Here is a 21,036-nt window from a genome sequence, read left to right on the forward strand (position 1 = left end):
TTCTGACTTCCTGTTGTTTGGTGTCCTGCCACCCCAGGAGGCACTGTGTAGATGTTGCTGGATAGAGGATGAAGACTAGGAGAGGAGTTAATTTCTGCTAACTGACCAGATTGATTTAATTTGTTGGTGCTCCTATCCAGCCACTTTGAATATCAGGCTTTCTTGCTTAATATCCTTTTAAGCAACATCGGAACTGTTCATGTTTCTATCTAAAGGTTTCTAAATTGGACGATTTCTCATCTGAAAATAGTCTAGAATTTATAAAAGAACAGAGATTTCTGAATGCAAATAGCTTCCTTTCGTGTGTAGGTTGTTTTGCTTAATGATTTGCAAGGAAAGCACAGAATTTTAACAGTAATAAATTCATCCATTATAGGAAGTTTGAAAAATACAAAACAGTGGGAAGGATAAAGTAAAATTGCCCTTTGATATCACCTGTGGTCCAAGATATTTCTTATCTTAAAAGTTTTGCTGATAAAGTTAAAGATTTCTACATCCCTTTTAGTTTCTTTTCCTTTCCCTCCTCATAGGCACAGGACTATATTTGTATATACTTAATATAGCAAACATTTTCCGTGGCATTAATTTTTAATGATTTCCTAATGGTTGATGGTGTGGGTTATACCATAATTTACTTAACCATCCCGTTTGTTTTAGGCATTTAGGTTGTTTAGAGCTCTTCATTTTTGCAGATAACTCTTTAATAAATATCTTTGTATTTGATGTCCTTCTATGTTTATGACCAGTTGGAGTAATGTTCAATACTTTTTAGAATTCTCGACTATATTCCCAGGTGACAAATTCATGATTAATTTTCACTGATATTTAAGATGTTAAATTGTCAGACTTCAGGCTTTAAATTTAACTTAAAACTTAATGAATTTTCTTGTTATTATAGTTAACCTGGAGTTAGAAAATACTTTAAGTAGAATTCGGGCTGGTGAAGGGCTTTATTGTCCTGATTTAAGGGTCAAACTGAAGAATTTATAAAGCATGCCTGCAATTACAAGACAGCTATATCTGAGTATTCTAAGGTATAGCAGTCATTTAAAATGCATAGCATTCATAGTATTTAAATGTTTTATTATGAAATATGGCACACTCACAGAAGAATAGGTCATGTATACGCTTAACACTAAAGAGTAAATAGTAAGACAAGTACCCTTGTGTTCACCACTCTGCTTAGGAAATAGAATATTACCAGTACCTATGAAACTTCTTCATGTTCTCAATATGATTGGTGTTTGTTGTCATTTGCGTTTGTGTTTGTTTTCAGTGTCAAGGAGCTCAGTGATATTGGGTAAGGAGATTTGTAAATGTTTAATCATCTTCAGTTGCACTGCTTCCACCTCATCCAGTTGACCATCCCTTCTCACCTAGCCTGTTGCAACAGCCCTCAAACTGGCTTCTCTGCCTTTCACTCCTGAGCCACTTTAGTTCAGGACCTCAACACAACACTCCCTCCACCCCAGCCTGCCAGAGTCATGGCTTAAATACAAAAACTGAATAATGCCGTTCATTTACCCAAAACCCTTCCCTGGTTTTCTGTTTGATTTAGACTAAAATTCAAATACTTGCTGTGACCTGCAAAACTCTTTCTAACCTGTCCTGGCCTCCATCCTTAAGCACTTACTCTCCCCATTTCTGCTCTCAGCCACACGGGCCTTCTTTAAGTCAGCCTAGGCCAGATCTTTCTTGCTTCATGACCGTGTATACATTCTTTCGCCCACTTTTGCTCACTACCCTGTTTTCACCACATTTTAGTGAAAACTTTCCTTTTCATTCCTTGAGCTGTTTTCCCTATCTGATTATTCTTTCTCATAGCATCCTATTATTTTGTGCTTAGCACTTGTTGAATTTTTCATTTTGCCTTTGCTTATTGGTTAGACCTAGTAGACTCTTAAGTTTCATGAGTGTGGGCACCATGCCTATCTTGTTCACTACCGTGTGTACTTCTAATACCTGGGTAAACACTCCAGAAATGTTAAAACAATTGAATGAAAAAATTTAATGCTGCATTTGGAAGAGAATATTAATGTTACAAAGCTTTTTATGTTCAAAAATGATACATATTGGGCTTCCCTGGTGGTGCAGTGGTTGAGAGTCCGCCTGCCGATGCAGGGGGCACGGGTTCGTGCCTCGGTCCGGGAAGATCCCACATGCCGTGGAGCGGCTGGGCCCGTGAGCCATGGCCGCTGAGCCTGCGCATCTGGAGCCTGTGCTCCGCAATGGGAGAGGCCAAAACAGTGAGAGGCCTGCGTACCGCAAAAAAAAAAAAAAAGATATATGTTATTGTGGTCCAACAAAATACAACTGATTCAGTTCATTGAATTAGGCCTACATTCCTGTACCACCTTTTGCTTGCATAAATATATTATTTTTAATTCTGACTGACCCATTTATTAAATGTGAGCAATTTAGGTTTAAATACTCCATTAGGGATTTATTTTCTCTCAAGTGCTTATCATAAGTATTTAAAATAGAAAGATTTAGGCAACATAATATAGTAGAAAGGATCTTGATATAATGGAAAGAATGTGGGCTTTGGAGTCATAAAAACTTGAGTTTAAATAGTAGATATGCTGTTTGTTAGCTGTATAATCTTTGGAAACTGCTTAACCTTTTTGTCCTCTGGTGTTCTCACCTGCAAAATGTGATGATAACATCTACCTTATTGGTGTGTTGAGAAGATCAAAGGAGGTAAGATATGTTAAATCCTAGCACTGTGCTTCCCACAAAATAGGAACTTAATTCATGATATTATTATTTTCATAATTATTATTAGAAGCTATGTGCCTATAGCAAGCTGCTTAATCTTTTCCTGCTACTATTTCTTAATCTGTAAAATGGGGATAATTCTTACTTTATGGGAATAACATGAGGATTAAATGATACAATGTATGAGTGTATTGATGTAGGACATCTAGAGCAATTCTACCTGACTCATAGTTGACCCTCAATCAATGAATAAGGGTGATTGATAAAAAAGGACTTGAGATCAAGTTACTTAGTGGGAATTTGGAGTCTTTAAATTCCATTGATTCATTCAGTACATATTTATGGGGTGTCTGTTTGGTGCTTGGCTCAGTGCTACAGCTGCAAGCATGGCTAAGATGAAACTCCATGGAGTGGCCTACAGTTTAATGGGGAAACGGGATTTTACATGAACTGTTTAGTAATTTACCTCATGAATAAATACCAGCATAGTGAGATTAATTATCTTGGGGGGAATAGGAAAAGGGCTGTTCCATCTGGAGGTATTGTTGGAGTTGGATTTCAAAGGCTAAGCAGGAGTTCTTCAAAGGGTAAGAGGTGCCATGATATGGGGAAAAAATATCGGCTATGACATCAGGCACACCTGGCTTCCAGTCTCTGCCACTTAACATCTTTGCGATGTTAGGCAAGTTATTTAGCTTAATCTAAAATGGAGCCTCTCATATCTATGTCATAGGATTTTTGTGAAAGTTAATACAGTGAGAAAGTGTTCAGCTCATAGTAAGGACTTATGTATGTGGGTTCTTTGCAACCATCTGGAATTTTGTCCTCTATCACAGGAAATTACAAAATGACCTCCACTCCCATGGGTCCATAGTTATACTGTCTTTATCTGGTCAAACATGAATTTTTTTCACTTGGTTAAATCTTTTTTAGATCTTTGTTTTTAAAAGTTCAAAGACTGACTATTCATCACGACTTCAGATTCAACTTGTTAGAACATTTACTTGGCTCTTTAGGAGCTTCACTCTCACTCATGGTCAGAGAAAATACTGTCCTCCTTCCCCTGGGATTCTAAACAAGAAATCAGTCTTTTTTTTTTTTTTTTTTTTTTTTTGCGGTACGCGGGTCTCTCACTGTTGTGGCCTCTCCCATTGTGGGGCACAGGCTCTGGACGTGCAGGCTCAGCGGCCATGGCTCACGGGCCCAGCCGCTCCACGGCATGTGGGATCTTCCCGGACCGGAGCACAAACCTGTGTCCCCTGCATCGTCAGGCGGACTCTGAACCACTGAGCCACCAGGGCAGCCCAGAAATCAGTCATTTTAAACTCTTTGTCATCCTGCTTACTCTTTATAATGTCAACAATGGCAGCTTACATTTGGTTAGCAGTTTAGAATTTACAGAGAACCTGAATTCGTATTACTTCATTGAATGCTCTCAACAACTCTTGAGATGGAGGCCATTATGATCTTGTTTACAGGGGAGGAGATGGAGAGGTACAGAGGGGTAAATGACTTGGTCTTCTGATTCTAATCCAGTACTGCTAACTTGATAGCACACCTGCCTTTCTCTTTTGCCTGTCTTCAGATCCCATCATTCCTTCCAAGGTTGCCAGCATTCATCCTCCTTTTTCCTTTAGACTGCAGCAGTCTTGTTTAGTTCTGTATGGCCCAGTTTATGCAGCAGTCTCCTATGACCTAGATCCTGTAGCTCTAGAAAAGCTTGTACCTGCCTTTTGTTGATTTTGATAGATTGATATTTCTCCATCATTTCTTTTTTTTTTTTTTGCGGTACGCGGGCCTCTCACTGTTGTGGCCTCTCCCGTCGCCGAGCACAGGCTCTGGATGCGCAGGCTCAGTGGCCATGGCTCACGGGCCCAGCTGCTCCATGGCATGTGGGATCTTCCCGGACCGGGGCATGAACCCGTGTCCCCTGCATTGGCAGGCGGACTCTCAACCACTGCGCCACCAGGGAAGCCCCCTCTCCATCATTTCTTGATGCTCTCCAGTGGCTTCTCATTGCCCCGTGAAGCAACTTCAGGATCCTTTTACATTCCTCCTCAAAACCACCAGTGATTCTTCATTTCTTTTTTAATAAAATGTTAAATTTTTATTTATTTATTTTTGGCTGCTTTGGGTCTTCGTTGCTGCACATGGGCTTTCTCTAGTTGCACTGAGCAGGGGCTGCTCTTCGTTGCGGTGGGCGGGCTTCTCTTGTTGCGGAGCACGCACTCTAGGTGCGTGGGCTTCAGTAGTTGTGGCTCGTGGGCTCTAGAGCACAGGCTCAGTAGTTGTGGTGCATGGGCTTAGTTGCTCCGCAGCGTGTGGGATCTTCTTGGACCAGGGCTCAAAGCCATGCCCCCTGCATTGGCAGGCGGATTCTTAACCACTGTGCCACCAGGGAAGCCCCTGATTCTTTATTTCTTGACCTTAATTCCACCATCTGTTGAGATGTGGCTTCTCTGAAGTGGAGCCGTTTTTCTTGTAACATCCTTGGGCTCCTCAGCACCCTGCTAAGCACCTTCTACATGTCTTTCTAAAACAGCAGAAACCAAATTCTTCCATGATGGCTCTCTCTTGGGACACCCATGTCTATATTAACTCCATTTAAAAAAATTATTTGATATACTTATCTTTGCGAGTTTATTCTTCTTTTCTAGATTTTGTGTGGCTTACATTACTCATCATTCATTATTGCTGAGTTATTTTTCAGAGTCACCCAGGCTTGAACTGAATGACTTAGATTATAAATTCTTGGGCTATAACGAGCACTGTCATTTAAAATTATTCTACGAGCAGCAGAAGCCAGTGTTGAGATGATAATGGTGATACTTAATATAATGTTTTTCTCTGTTAGACAGAGAATAGGTTTATAAATAATGATTAGTCTTGGAATCTCTGCTAGCTGCAGCTTGTTTCCCACATTCAGGGTATATTTCCATTTAGCACGTCTTTACAAAATATAAAAACACTAAATTCAAATTCAAATTGATAAAAAATTATACTGTAGAGGATGTGAAGATCTATTACAAGATATGACTTTTTTTAAAGCATTTGTGATCCCTGCCCACTCCTTTGCCTAGCACCTTTTATTTTGTTATCTTTGTTTTAGTAAATAGCCATTCAAGAAGATGGTTTTGCACAAAAAGAATGAAAATAAAGGCATGAAGGAAAATGTATGCACTACCATCTCCTTGTCTCTCCCTCTGAGATTTTATGTATGCTCCGCTTCAAAAACCAGTTTAAAAATAAAAAAGATGAGGGCGGTTGCAATCTGCTCCATTTTATGCAGATTAGGTATGGCCCTCAGGCACCTGCCAAATTGCTAATATGGCCTTCCAGTTGGGTCTGATTAGTGTCAACCCAGATCTTCTTTTCCATTGAAATAGAAATATATTTGCCGGGAATAAGTTAACAACAGAGGTGATATTTTCACTAATAACCGTGGGTATAACCGTGTTTTACTTGGACAGTTTCTCAGTGTAGATGAAGCAGACTAACCTGGACATTTATGATTTCCTTCACTCTCATTTGGCTTCTACTCCCTGAGGACTTTGGAGTTTCCAGAGTCCAGTGGGACTGTGACTTCCCTTTGTGCTATGATGACTTTGAAAGGTCATTTTCCTCTGCAGTCCAAATGCAAAGCGTTATTGTCTTTTTTTTTTTTTGGTAAGACACATCTGTAGGCTTTACATTTGCAAAAGCAAATACCTTAAATTGTCCAGAATGAATGTTTGTTTAAGGATACCCACTCTGGGGAATTGAATTTTTGGATTATTGCAACAGTTATTTTCAGTGCCTCAGGGTGAAGCATTAATTATCTTCCAAAAAGATAATTGAGACAGCAAATATGGAAATCTCAAGCATCTCTTATGACTCTATTAGAGCAGATTTTAAGAAAATATTTTGATAGCAATGATTGCGTTTTGTAGGAAAAGAAGAATAAAAGGTTTGCATGACCAAGCAGGGGCTGGAAGTTCAGGAAGAAAAAAATTGGGGCCCTATCTCCAGATTTGGGTGCATAAAGAGTTATAGAAAATAGAGTCAACTTTGTCAGTCATCTAAATCAAGCCCATTTTGAAAATCGCTGCATATTTAATGTGAGCAGTATCTCCTATGGAGTCATTTTGTAACTCAAATTATTTTTTTGCCAGTGGAGGAGCAAGAAACATATTAAATAGTTGACAGAGTCTACATCATCATGACTAGACCAGAGAGAGAAGTAACTGTGCCCCAAATACTGTAATAAGTTCTTTATGTGGGTTTGCTTCACATGGAATGGTTTATGGATGAATAAAAAAATTTGTTTTTTAGGGCTCTTATTCTGGTTTATTATAAGCATTATTACATGCACCACCCCACCCCAACATTTTGCATAATTAATTAATTACCATCAGGTAATTCAGTAGCAGGGACAAGAATTACAAAGCTCTTGTTTCTCATTTCTTTATTTTACTTGGTAAAATGCAAATTGAATGCTAAAATTAATAGTCATATAGATGTGATTGGAGAAGAAATTTGCAATCATTTTTGAACTCATAGTTCTTAGAACATAATCATGTTTCAGTATTACTATGCCAGCGTTTTTTTGAGCCTCTACTAAGTGCCAGTCATCAGGTGAGGGCACTCAGATGAATGAGATAGTCTCTGATTGATTAAAACTAGTTTTGAGATGTTTCCAAGTGTGTAAAAACCACAAATTGATAAATAAATGTCCATGGGCATTTAACTTAAGTACATTTAATGAACTGTGAATGATATGGAAAAGTATTTTATCAGAACTTAAAATTTAATAACTTATTCTTTGTTTCTGGTGTGAAATAATTTTACTGTGATATTGGATAACTTTAACTGCTTTCTTCTAGTATAGCAACATAGCAATACCATGATAAACATAAAATAAACACCCAGTTTGGATCATTATAAAGTAAATATGATAATATACTGTTGAACAGCTAAAGTGAGCATAAAAGGAAAATTTGGGCCCATGAAGGTACATGCTGCTCATCAACATATGAAAGAGTAGATATGAAGAAAATCAGTCTTCTTGTAGTAAATATTTTCTATACTCCTCCCATATATCATAGAATATATATGTTAAAACAACAAAATAAAGTAACAAAAAGTGAAGTAAACTGATTTTTTTTTTTTTTTTTTACATTTGACTTAGTGACCTGACTCTGTTTTTAAGATGTGTGATTTTTCCTTCCTGTTAGAGGTGGAAAGGTGATGGCGGCTTGACATTAGAATCAAAATGAAACACCACTCAAGATGTTTCAAGAATAATTGAATTAAAAGTCCGCTTGATATCACAGCTCCTGTGGGCTTCTTTCCAGCCTTTTTTCTAATGGAACACAACAGAAATTTGCAGTATTAGGTCTCATATAATCCCTGTCTTCTCCTTGTCTTCCTTACCAGTTTTTATTTTTTAATGCCCTGAATAAAAATAAGTCTGTTTATATTTTGAGGAGCTTGTGTATCAATGATTCCTAGGGAATTTCTTAGTATTTATAATCAGATAATTTTGAAATTTCAGTACCTTGCATAATACTTCCTGAATGAATTAGATTTATTTACTTATGTGGGTTATGCTAGGGGCTTAGTTCATATACAAATATATCTTTAAGGAGAGGAAATTACTTATTTGTGGAGGTATAAAACACTATAGTTCTTCTATTTTGTGCTATGGAAATGCAAAATTGATCTGAGTGTAACTTACTTTTCTAATAATTGGTTATTGTCTTTCATACACATAAAATAATCCCTGGGGAAAGCCACTCTTAGCTAATAATTTTAATGTAAAGAAGTGATGAGCACAATTATATTTATTCAGGTAGCAGTCCATTAGTAGTCTGTAGGCAGCAGCTTTTGTTATTTTAGTTAGAAGTGCAGTTGGCAGAATGATATTCAGTTAAAAACAATCCTGATTGAGCCACGTTCCCTTTTTTGGTTGATATGAAAGCCATTGTTGTTTTGCTCACCAACTGGCAGACCTTCAATTATCCTGAATTTAGAAGTTGTTTACTATACTTTGAAAGTTTAAAAATGAGCCCTCCTTGAGAAACAAAAAGCTGGGTGCTTGCCATTTTTAAATTTTTTTATAGAGAAGTAGAATTTTAATGAAAGAAAAATCAATCCACCAATTCAATGTTGAGTTTATTTTCACAGTTTTGAAGTCTTAATGTGTTTTTTAAATGCTAGTAATCAAAGCCACCATTATTGGTCCCCAAAGTATTTGGGCATTGTTTTGACTTAGAGTGTCAGAGCTGTGAGGTGGAGATCATCAGTAAGTCTCTGTGGGTGGGGTGGATTCCTTGAGAAGATTTGGTTTGAGAGTTTCAATCCCTCAGGCCTTTCTCTGTGGCTTCAACAGCTGTCTAGAATATCTGGTCTTCCTTGATGTCCAGGGTGCCAAGAGTGTGAAGGCTCAATTTTCTACTTGTTGAGGGTTAACAGGATGCTAGGGATGGAGTCCGGGTAGGAAACATCAGTTGAACCTGCCAGGTGAGCTAGTGCTGCCCATGGGCCATTGGCGGAGTGGCCGGCCCCCCTCCCTCCTCACTCCCTCCCCCTCCCTCCTTCTTCCCTTCCCATCTCTCCTTCCTCCCTTCCTCCCTTCCTTCCTTCCTTCCTCCCTCCCTCTTTCTTCCCTCCTTCTACCCTTTCTCCCTCCCTTCCTTCCTCCCTCCCTCCCTCTCATATCTTTGTGCCTCCACCATCTGCCAGGAACTGTGCTTACAGTCTAGTGAGGAATCGAGACAATAAGTATTTACAAGTACAGAGGATCTCTGGGATGCTTTGCAGCAGAGGGCAGGGGTGAGATGCAGTTCCTGACCTCCCTCTCAGATTGCAGCCACTCCTAAAGATGGGAAGATTTCCTGCTCAAAGAAATTAAGTGACTTGCCCCAGTCACTGAGAGAACAATTTCCAAGCCCAGGCTCTTTTGACTAAGTCGGGTGACTTGCCATGTTGGCCAGTGACATTTTGGAAGATTCACGTTTTTGCTTAAGTAAAAACGTTGTAAAAAATGTAATGCTTACCTCTTTTATGTTAACTTACAATTCATGAATGCCAGCATATGTTTATGCAGCACTTTATAATTTTCAGTGCCATTTAGCTCATGTTATTTTATTATAATTACCATTTTGTGAGCCAGGCAGGGGAATTTTTGTTGGTGGTGGTTTTATTCTGGTTTTGCTTTTAAATCCCCATTTTATAGAAGAGAAAATAGGTGCCCAGAGAGGTTAAGTGAGTTCCCCATAGGTGCAGAGCTACAGCCAACAAGGTTCAGATCCGACACCAGACCTGGGTATCCTGATTCCCAGTCTGCTGCTCTTTCAGACAGAGTGGCTTTCTTGTTTCATGACTGTCATGCACACACTGTATTTTAGGCATCCTCATGCTTATGGGCCTGTAGCTAGGGTTGTATGAACAGTTAAACTGTCACGGCCCTTGCCTTCTGGCAGCATATAATGTAAATAAGGTAAAGAGTTTCTGGAGTTTCTGCCTATACAGGAAACCATTTTCTTCTGCTATCACCTATTCTGCTCATGCCATATCCTGCAAACTTAAGGAGGTCTGTAACTTTGTTACAATGCACTCCTAACTCTATTTTCCTTCTCATGTGCCAGAACTTTCTCCTTTCTCTTTGCTTATCCTCCTTGACAGTAGTGAGGGTATTTGCTGGTGGGTTGGAAAAAAGGAATCTGGGAATCTCTTGGTTTCCTGCCCTTCTTTTGAGGAGAATCAGTGGATTGATCTTCTCCTTGCTCACGTTCTCATTTTTACTAGACGCTTGGGCAGTGCTTCCCAAACCTGGTTCATCCTCAGCATCTCCAAAGATCTACTCTGGAGCTCCTGTTCCACAAGTCCAGGTGGGGCCCACAACTGCTCTAGGGATAAACTTGATCTTGAATGCTTTAGCCATTCACTTAATATGACCACTCTCAACAGGACAGTCTTTACTAAACTGCAAATTCCTGGGAATGGGGAGAAAAAAAATCCATTTCTGACCTTCCCCTACCCTCCAGATCATCTGAAACTGTTTAGCCCAGCTACCATGGGATAACTAGACATCCTGTCAGGGATAATTGTTAAGTCTGTACTACAGTTCGGTTACCCATTGATTCACATGGCATTTTTCTGACATGGCTGAATATTTTAGGGGGCTCAAATAGACCACTGTCATCACCATGTAGATTGTGACTATAGATCTACCTTTTATTCACTTAAAGAAACATTTATCTAATGAGAGCATACCTCATATGTACTGGGCCTTTCGCTTCTTTAGTATAGCCATTAAAATGGTAGTGCCATATTTAAAAGTTTGGTTTGCCGCTTTTAAATACGATGTTTCCAAAAACTGGAAATCAAGGAACTATCAAAACTTCTTTGAATGTAAAATATCTGAAACCTGCAAACCATGTACATTTTTAGATTTAATAGTAGAGTATATGTGAAGATGTACTGAAAGTAAAACTTATTAAAATGTTCTTAAAGGAACCCCCCAAGAATTTAAACAAAACAAAACCCCTCCAAATTAATAGCAGTTGCCATTTTGTAATCATTATAGCTGTATTTGCTTCCATGTTTTGTAGTTTCTTAACAAATTACTGTGAAATTAGGTTAGTTGGAACATGAATAAATGTACAACATAAATGAGTATACTTTTGCCTTCATATTATATGGCAACATTTTCTTTGATAATCGACATGCCCTCATAATATTGCCCTTAAGATCAGATATTATATAACCTTAAATTATAAGAAACAGAATATGCCTGAAGGACAATTCTGCAGTATATAATTGGGAGCATGCAGTTGACAGAATTTCCAAGGGTGTTGAGCCCAGTGACAAGGTACCTGGAAAGCTGGGTCCTTAGGGAAAATTTGTTGCAACATTTGAGCTTCCATCTGAAAAAAATACATGTAATTAATTAAGATGGGAAATATTCATGCATAACTGTATTTTTAGATCTTCAGTGCATACTTCTTACCCCAGAGGGTGCAGAAACAGTGGCTAAACCTAAGTTATGAATAGCATCTGCTAGAATATAGCAAAGCATGTTTAAAAGAGTATACATTTTCCCCTGTGTCTTTGATTATTGAAGATACTTTAGGGGGACAAATGCTAGAGGAAAATCTCTTTATGCAAATGTATTTCTGAGTTGAAAGGAGGAGAAGTTTGTTTGTGTTACCTGCCAAAATTAATCATTTAATTCTAAACTCTTTCAGATAATGATTAAACTGAGAACAATAATAAGAAAATATACACCAGATGAAATAGTTTTTAAGCAGTGGCAGAAGCTTAGAACTGATCACAAATAATTTCTCATAACGCTTTTCTTTCTCATTTGTCCTATTCCCCCATGTAATAGTTTTAAATGGCACTCTTATGAAATAAATAACTAAACACCAACCATATTTTTTTCATATCCTGAACAATATTTTGGCTGTTTTTCAGAAGAATCGGAATTCTGAAAATTAAATAAAGGTTTCTAAAATACCAACTTCAGAAAGTTTTATTTAATTTGTGGAATAATTTTGTTCTCTCTTTTTTTTTTTTCAATAGGGCCTTTATTAATTTAGTCTAGTTACTTAGTGCTTATATTAAATAATCTAATAAAAGTAAGGGTTATAACATAACGTTTCCCAAATGTGAAGCAGCATCTATTACATGAGACAAAATCTTTATGCTGCAAAATGTAAAAACCATGTATAGAATTACAAGGCATCAAATGGTACTGTATGTATTTTTTTAAGTAGAACATTTTTGTAGCATAAGGGGGTAGCCAGCTCAAGAAAAGATTGGCAGACAGCTGTGTATCACTATAGTTTATTCAGAAAGTGCTCTAAAATTCATATTTCAGTTTTTCAAGGCCAATAATATTCCTTATGATCATTTCTCCTGATACAGATATGATTTAAGATTAAAGTTAATGTCCTAAAGAGTAGAAACCTACCTTATTTGTGTTTGTCACTAATACCCAAATTGCTGCAGGTAGAGCTTTTTCTGTGTGTTTGTTTGTGTGTGTGTGTGTGTGTGTGTGTGTGTGTGTGTGTGTATTTTTAGATAAATTCATTTAACCAGTACAGCCTCAGTATTTATTCTGAATTGTCAAATCGTCTGTTTTGGTCCGGTGTTTTCTTTTGTATTGTTATAAATACAGGATTAAGTGTATTGTAGATTCCCAGACAAGTATGTTTTGAGGTTTCATTAATTTGTGTATGTTATAATGGTACTTGAATAATGTAAAATGCTGGAAGAATGCTATTTCATTTACCATTTACTTTTACCTCAGTACAAGACATTTGAAATATAGATAGTCTTTAAAATCAAAACAATGTGTAGGAGAGTTTCAGTAAATTGTACTGGGGTACTGCTAAGCTATGGATTAAAAAAGGAAAATATGTACACTTCAAAAACCATTTTTGTTTTGCCTTTTTTCTCTTTCCTCATTGAAAAGTCATTCCTACCACAGGTTTCACAATAATAACTACAATTTATGTCCTTATGCTGCTACAGTTTGATGATATACCACAGTCAGGCCACAGGTTACAAACGCAGGCTGAGTTATTATATACTGCTGGGTAGTGATTTCCTGTGAACTGATTTATGGATAAATAATTCTATGTTCTTATTATATAGGACAGTTTTTAATTTCTTTAACAAAGCATAGCTGAACAACAGAAAATTACATGCTATAGCATAGGGACACGACCACTCTGAGGAGGATAAACAGATGCGATCAATGTCATGAGTTCTCCTATTTTTAAAAGGGGCCTCATCAGCAGTTGGTTTATTGTGGAAATAATACCGCTAACCAGAAGCCCCAAGGCTTAGTTACTCTGAGACTGGGATTTTTTTATTGATACTCTTTTGCTGAGATCTTTTCAGGGAGTTAATGAAATGTATAAACCCTAGCCTTTAGATATTAAAGCTAATGTCTCATTTTTTTCCCAGGCTGAGTTTTCATTTTGCTTTGAAAATTAATGTTAAAATGCACCTGGAATAAAAGAAAATTATTCATTGGGCTCTTCTACAGGAATACTGCTGATATCTTGCTGGTTTCTTATATCTGTCTCACAGATAATTTGTGGGCTTTATTCTACAATATACCCAACATATACCTATTTTATCAGCATCTATCTGTATGCTACCACAAACCATGAGAGCTGTTCTCTTGTACTTTATAGGTGATCTGTTGCAGGCCTTCATGAAATAAATATTTCTTATATTTGAGGTACAGGGGATAAAACTATCATTTTGGTTTATTTTAAGAATGGTTTCACTTAGCTATGTGTTTAGCAATAATAAGCTTCTCTACTCAATTGTGAGCTCCATAATTACAGGGATAGTGTGTACTGGGTTATCTTTGCATCTTAGTGACTTATGCTGGAGACACGAAAGAAAAATTTGTTAAATGAATGATGACTAATGCTTAATACAAACCCTTGTGATGTTTTATTGCTTATATTGTATTATCGGCACATTTTATTTATCACTCAGAAGTGATCGATTTTCTAAAAACTTGAATCAAATATTGATGAACTGTAACGTGTATTATCACCACTCTTGTTTTCACATAGTTAGAGGTACGAATGATATGAATGATGCATATGAATTATTCATCTACTGAGAAGAGTATTTGGTTTCTTTGAGATGGGCTATAAACTGATAAAAATAACAAATACATATGAACACAAACAGCTATTGATATTTCTCTTTGTGATACATCCACTCTGGCAGAATACTGCATTGAGAGAGTAAAAAACTGGTTTCCATTATTGCATCTTTTTAATTTTAGACAAACATTGCCTCCATTCCCAACCTAATTTTATGTCACTAATGGGAAGTTTACCTACAGTTGCATTTTTTTATTTGGTCTAAAAGCATTACATGAAGAGTGGATTGGTCCTCTGTATTTTAGTGAACAGATTTGTCTAGATATAAACACTTTTATTTATATTATGCTCAATTCAATCATGTTAACATTTGTATGAATTTCAACCCCAAAATAAAGGCCCATAATTTGGGACTCAAAGACCTTGAAATTGCATCTGTAATAATCCTTAGCACCAGGCATTTTGTAAATGTTCACAGATGATAAATTCTTTGGAAATAGGAAAGATGATGTGGGAAACAATGTTTATGTCTGAAATGGCACTATTGAGGGAGAAGATTTTTTCCAAAGAAGCTGGCTCTTCAGGCCTTGTCACATGTTTGCTCATTGGTCTCATACGTTCCTTTGTTTAACATTAAATGTCAAGACCCTGCCCCATGTGTGACTGTGTGATTGGGCACTGGCACACAGGCAGAGCTGAGTAGAAAGAATATTGGTCCAGTAGTTAGAAAACTTGTCAGATGAAGCCCTGGGGCCTAGTTCTGGCTGTCACCCACAGATGTCCTTGAAAACTCACTCTTCTCTGATCTTCACCTCACTTTCAGGTGTAATACTGACCCCCTGCTCTCCTTGTGAGGATGAACTAATAGTTTGGAAAAAAACACTTCGTAAACTGTAAAGTAACATAAAGGGATATTGTGATAAAGTAAGCTCCTTCTAAGATACACAAACTAACCAAGAGTATTTATTGTGCAGCTGTATAGAGAAAGGAATTACTTCAGGCTGGGTTGATCAGAGTTGGAATTATTCTTGGTGCAGAATTTGAAGAATGTGTACGATTTCTAGAAGTGAATGCATGGGATCAGTACTCCAGACAGAGTGAGAGTGTGATATATATATTCAGAGAAGAATTGGGAATTGCCATTTATTGAGCATGTACTGTGTGCCTGGCTGGGCTTGAGGGTGTGTGTGTGTGTGTGTGTGTGTGTGTAGAGTACTATCTAATCATCATTAGTTTTCCTCATATTTTGGATTGGGGCTATAAAACCTACTCATGGAGTGTAAGCATTAGAAATAATTCTGTATACTTATAGTTATGCTGTTTTTATTGAGATTTCTCCAACACTGCGAGTCAGATATCCCCAGTGGGAACATAACCTCTCTTCCTTCTTTGTTCGCCTTCACTGTACTGAAGCATTTCTTTGGGTCCGTATCCCTCCTTAGGGGGAGCCAGGAAGAGGCTGTTATAGTTGTTAGATACACCTATCTGGATTATTTCAGCTCTTTTTTTTCTCCCCTCAGAATGCTTCCCTTTTTCAGTCCACCTGAATTCCAGTATACGTTAATCATCCTAAAGCTTTGATGGTGTTACGTCTACACCCAAGAACTTTCAAAGATCTATTTTCCCCTAACTTTTACTGAGCACTTATTGTGTGCCATCCCACTGCTACATTCTGATGCTCATTTTAAGTCTTGTGGCAACCCTAAAGAGTAGGCACTGTTTTTATCCCCATCTTACAGGTAATGGAAACCAAGCCTTAGAGAGACCAACTAAATAACTTGCCCAAAATCTTGCAGCTGACAAGCAGAGGAGGCTGGGCATGGACTCACCTCTGACTCCAGGCCTTGCTCCTGACCTCTGACCCATATGGTGCGTTACTGAGCTGGGCATCTGAGGCCTTCCAGACTTGGAACCAAGATCTTTTCCAGTCTTTGCTTCTGAAGTGCCTCACACTTGAACCAGTATGACTTACAGGCTACTAAGAAGAGCGAGTTATTGATGTACAGTCTTCCTTTGTGATTTAAAATAATGAGGGCCTTTTATAGGCACTTGACAAAATTAAAGATTAAATGATATTGAAGTCATCCTTGAGTAAATATTTTTGAAATAAATTGACTGTATCTTTCTTTTAGGGAGCATTAAAAGATGTCTAAATAATTACTGTAAATGATTAATAGTTGCGATTAATGATATCCAGGCTCTGTACTAAGGGCTGTACATTCAATCTGCACAATATTCCTATAAGGTCAGTACTTTTATTCCATTTTACACATGTGAGGACTGAGGCATAGAGAAATTAAGTAACTTGCTACAGTTACATGGTTAGTAGGTGGAGGAGGCAGGATATGAACAGAGGCAATTTGACTTGGAAGCCGGAATTCTTTGTCACTATGGTCTACTGCTTCCCATTTTGATTTCCTCAATTAATGCTTGACACCAGCCCAAGAAATATTTTTGTCTATTTTATATCAGGGAAGGAGGACTGTATTTCCAAAGGGGGTTAACACTTTAGACAGAGACCTTATTTGGAGGAAAGGCTTATTAAAAAGAGTTACTCCAAGTCCGTGCCAGGCTGGAGGACAGTAGCCTCTGGACATCACTGTCCTACCGGATCTGGTCCCTGCAGACTCTGGTAGGTAGTTGAGCAAAGAGCATGACTTCTAGGTGCAGGTTAGTCAATATGGTGCAAAAAAGAAAAAGCACACGCGCTTCCCATTGCCTGAAAATAGCATGTGTCAGCAGCTCTCTTCCAAGATGTAGAAACCACCCTGTAGCAGCTGCTCTCTGTGGAGGCATTAAGTGTTGTGAAGACACCTGTATGTGTCTAATTCCAGCCCAAACAAGTCTCCTTCCGGCTCATCAAGGTGGGGAGAGAATTTATCTAAATGGAGATTATTATTTTCAATAGAGTGACTTGTCTGTCATTTCCTGTAGAGATTCTTCCCCCTCCCCCTTTTTAAAAATTGAGGTATAATTTACATACAATAAAATATATGCATATTAAGTGTTCGGTTACATGGATTTTGACAACTTTCATACCCATGCAACCACCAGCCAAAACTAGAAAATCCCCTTTATGTCCCTTTCCAGTCATGCCCCTGCTGTCAGGAGGTAACCACATTCTGACTTCTCATACATGAGTCTTGCCTGTTCTTGTATTTTATGTAAGTGAAATCATTCAGAGATATTCTGTTGTCTCTGGCTGCATTGTGGTATAAGCTTACAGCGAAACACTCCTCAACAATAAAAAGGAATGAACACTGACACACACAATAGCATGGATGAATTGCCTCTAGAGTTATGCCTTAAAGTTTACAGGATTCATTTGCTTCATGCTACCTTCATATTCTTAGTAACCAAAATGACCCACAAAATTGGCTTCTTCTACTTGCCTATGATAGTGTGCAATTGCTGACTTCATTTTTTCTCCATCTAATCTCTTATAATAAAATATCATCTTTAGAAGATGGTCAGTTTATACTTAACTTATGGGCTATCACGATAATGAGGTTTTAAGGGGCTTAAAATTATGGAGTGATTTTTTTAAAAAAGGAACTATGTTAGACATGTTACATGGTATCTTTTTAGTACTTTCAAATGTCAGAAGGAGTAAAGGAAGCCACAAAGCAGACTCAGCCTCTCCTGGATGGCTGTCCAGTAGGCCCTGGATGTTCATTTTCATGACTACTACATGCTGTGTGCTGTGCACTTTTCATTGTCATGAGAGAGAATGTTAGGAAAACTATCCCCACAAGAAAACAGCTTTTCTTGGCAAGTGAAATATGATTTAAGGAGCCAGAACTGGAGACATACGGTACTATGAATGAGAGCTGTGTTACTTTATTGGATCTGAGTCCAGGCACTATTTATACTGCAGCATATTCAGCACCAGATTGTTAAATCTTAATACTGAAACAGTGCATCATTTTAATATTTTTGTTCTGTTTATTCCCTGTTTTCAAGCATTATGTCAAGCTTTGCGCATTCATTGATTTCATCTTGGACAGGACGTGTGCCCTGACCAGAAAGTTCATTTCCTATTATTGAAATTTCGCCCCATAGCTATAAAGCAGCATTTTTTGAAGCTTTTAAAAGTTCACTTGTATATACAGGTGTTCTCTGTCTTTGGTGATAAAATATATTTTTTGAAAGAACAGTGTAGTTGGACTCACCTGCATTGTCAAAAATAAAAATAAAAATGCTGTTTCTCTTCTATCACTAAAATATAGCTGTTTTGGATATGGGACAATTTTTGATATCCTGGGGACCATTGGATTTTTCATAACATACAAATAAAATGTTTGTAACTGTGTTGTTTGTGAAATGGGCTTCTCTTTATTTTTCTTCATCTATGTTATATGCGCCCTGTGCACCAGATAAGATGGGTCCATCTTGTGAATAACTTAGCACTTTCACCGCGTGTTGCTGAAGCTGTCCCATCAGTCTGCCCAAGTTTGACCAGGATTTTTATTCTCTCTCCATTGTCACGAGCATTTACCATATGTAGCAGGAAACCCGCAGGGAAAGGGTACCACTGTCACCGTAAAAAGAACTGAGGAATTAAAAAAGAAAAAAAAAAAGGAAGCTGAAGGCATCTCTGCTATTTCGGATCTGTGGTCAATCATTGTGCTATGGAAAACAAGCCCTCTGCCTCGTGAAATGTGAATCTGGAAGTGAACTCTCACGGCTTCTTCAGCTCCAGATGCTATTCGCACTGGGGTTCACACCACAACCAGGATGTGACTGTGTGTGTGCTGAGCCCACACACAGGAATTTTCTTGTACAATTCAAAACCGAATCTTATATTTACTTAAGCCTTGCTTTTTTTTTTTTTTTTTTGTCTATGAAATCAGCAGTTCGGTATATTTAGCATCAGTCTTAAGTTAGACTGTGAAACAAGACTTTGGGGGAAGGAAGTAACCGTATGGTTTTCTAAGTAATTTAAGAAAGAGGAAAACATAAAAAAACTGATTGTCCATGATTAAACCTCATCCTTTCGTTCTCATCTTCCTGTATAGTTAACTCAATTGTCAGCCAGAAAGAAATAGTCTATTGCACTGGGTTGTAAAATATCTCTGAGTGGGCCTTGAATGTTGACTATTGGATGACCTTCCTAACATTGAACAAACAATGGGAGGGTTTAATAAATAGCAGATATGTGTTTATTATGTTTTTCTTCCCGGTGCAGGAATAATCAAGCTTGGGAGGTGGAACCCTCTCCCCCTCAGTTATGTGACAGATGCACCCGATGCGACAGTGGCCGACATGCTGCAAGATGTCTATCACGTTGTGACGTTGAAAATCCAATTACAAAGGTGGGTGTCTCTGAACATCTGCCCTTCCTAACTCTCAGAGCTGATCTGTTGATCATAGAGTCGCTACAGAGATCAGCTCATCCTGTCTTTGTTAATTTCTAGACATTGGATGAAATGAAAAAAAAAAGAAGAAGGGGGGTGCGTCACCAGGCATCTTTATAGTCCACATTCCAACTGTTTTATGTTTTGTTTTCAGAAGCAGTGAAGTGGTAACCTAGGGGAAGCTTGATAAATCATTAAAAATCTGCAGCCTTTAAAGGGGAACTTTCCACAGCCCCTAATTTAATGAGTCCTCTGGTTAAATGCTTAGCACATAATATTTGAAGAATAAACACCTCTGCTGTTTCAGGCTTGTGTTTGAGGGGTGAGTTTGGCGTCCTTGTAGCCTGCTTACCAAGAAGGTGCTGGCACTGGACGTCTCTTGCTTTCCTCTCTGGTGGCCTGCAGAAGTTCTGGGGATGATTTCTTTTTTTCAGATACAGCATCCAGAGCAAATTATGCCTCTAAAGAATCTAGAGTTTCTCTGCAGAGTCTTGTATTGTAAAGTGCCTGCAACTCATGTGATTTAATGAATATTGTCCTTTACTGTAAAGGTTTTGAATCTACCCCTTTTGGAGAATTTACACTTTAATAGGGACCCACCATTCCTGTCCTTGTCTAGGAATGCTTTAATGTCTTTTCTTTAGTTAGTTTTTTGTTAGCGAAGTGACATCTCTGGATTGTTCTATGAGGGTGAAGGATAGACCTTCAAATTTGATGAAGCATTTGTTTACATTTAACCTTAGGAATGTCGAATAATTAAGTTTAAATAGTGGAAGTTTATAATCACACTGTCGTGCCATTTCTATCAGTAGATTGGAGAAATCCTGTTTTAAAAAATAGGCATTTCTTCATATCCGAAGTGACCGGTTTTCTCAGGCTAGTGTGATAACCAACTGAAAGAGACCATGATGGGCTCTATCAAGGTCCTAGAGAAGCAGTTTTGCTCCCTTCCCCTCATTTTGGGCCCACATTCAACCCTGTTCTTTGGTGGTTCTCCTAATGCTTCACAGGACCCAGGGGTGACTGCTGTACTCTGCATTTAAGGGTTTGCACGTCATTCGTTCTTGCTCTGTTTTCCAGTTGTTCGAAGTTGGAAGACTTGCCTGCGGAGCAGTGGAACCATGCCACGGTCCGCAATGCCTTAAAGGAACTGCTCAAAGAGATGAACCAGAGCACATTAGCCAAAGAATGCCCTCTCTCCCAGGTCAGTGTCTTCAGGAGAAATGAAGAAGCCAAGGGTGGGCTGTCTGGCAGGAGGGCACTCCTGCTCAGACAGCTGTCTTTTATTTATATTCACACTACATCTTAGGTGGAAAAAAAATATGGAGGTTGTGGTGCTT

At 38.2% G+C, this 21,036-nt stretch overlaps 1 protein-coding gene across 2 annotated transcripts in view; it reads left to right on the top strand.

The window, feature by feature from the left end:
* The window catches only part of SATB2 (SATB homeobox 2), a 194,384-nt gene that overhangs the window by 56,445 nt on the left and 116,903 nt on the right, over positions 1 to 21,036 (top strand). For both annotated transcript variants that reach the window (XM_060106190.1, XM_060106189.1), the window contains exons 4-5: positions 19,528 to 19,654; positions 20,777 to 20,900. In XM_060106190.1, coding sequence (XP_059962173.1) covers positions 19,528 to 19,654; positions 20,777 to 20,900 — 251 coding nt within the window. The remainder of the gene's footprint in view (positions 1 to 19,527; positions 19,655 to 20,776; positions 20,901 to 21,036) is intronic.

Source organism: Mesoplodon densirostris, chromosome 8 (assembly GCF_025265405.1).
Source record: "Mesoplodon densirostris isolate mMesDen1 chromosome 8, mMesDen1 primary haplotype, whole genome shotgun sequence".
In the NCBI taxonomy this organism is placed as follows: domain Eukaryota; kingdom Metazoa; phylum Chordata; class Mammalia; order Artiodactyla; family Ziphiidae; genus Mesoplodon; species Mesoplodon densirostris.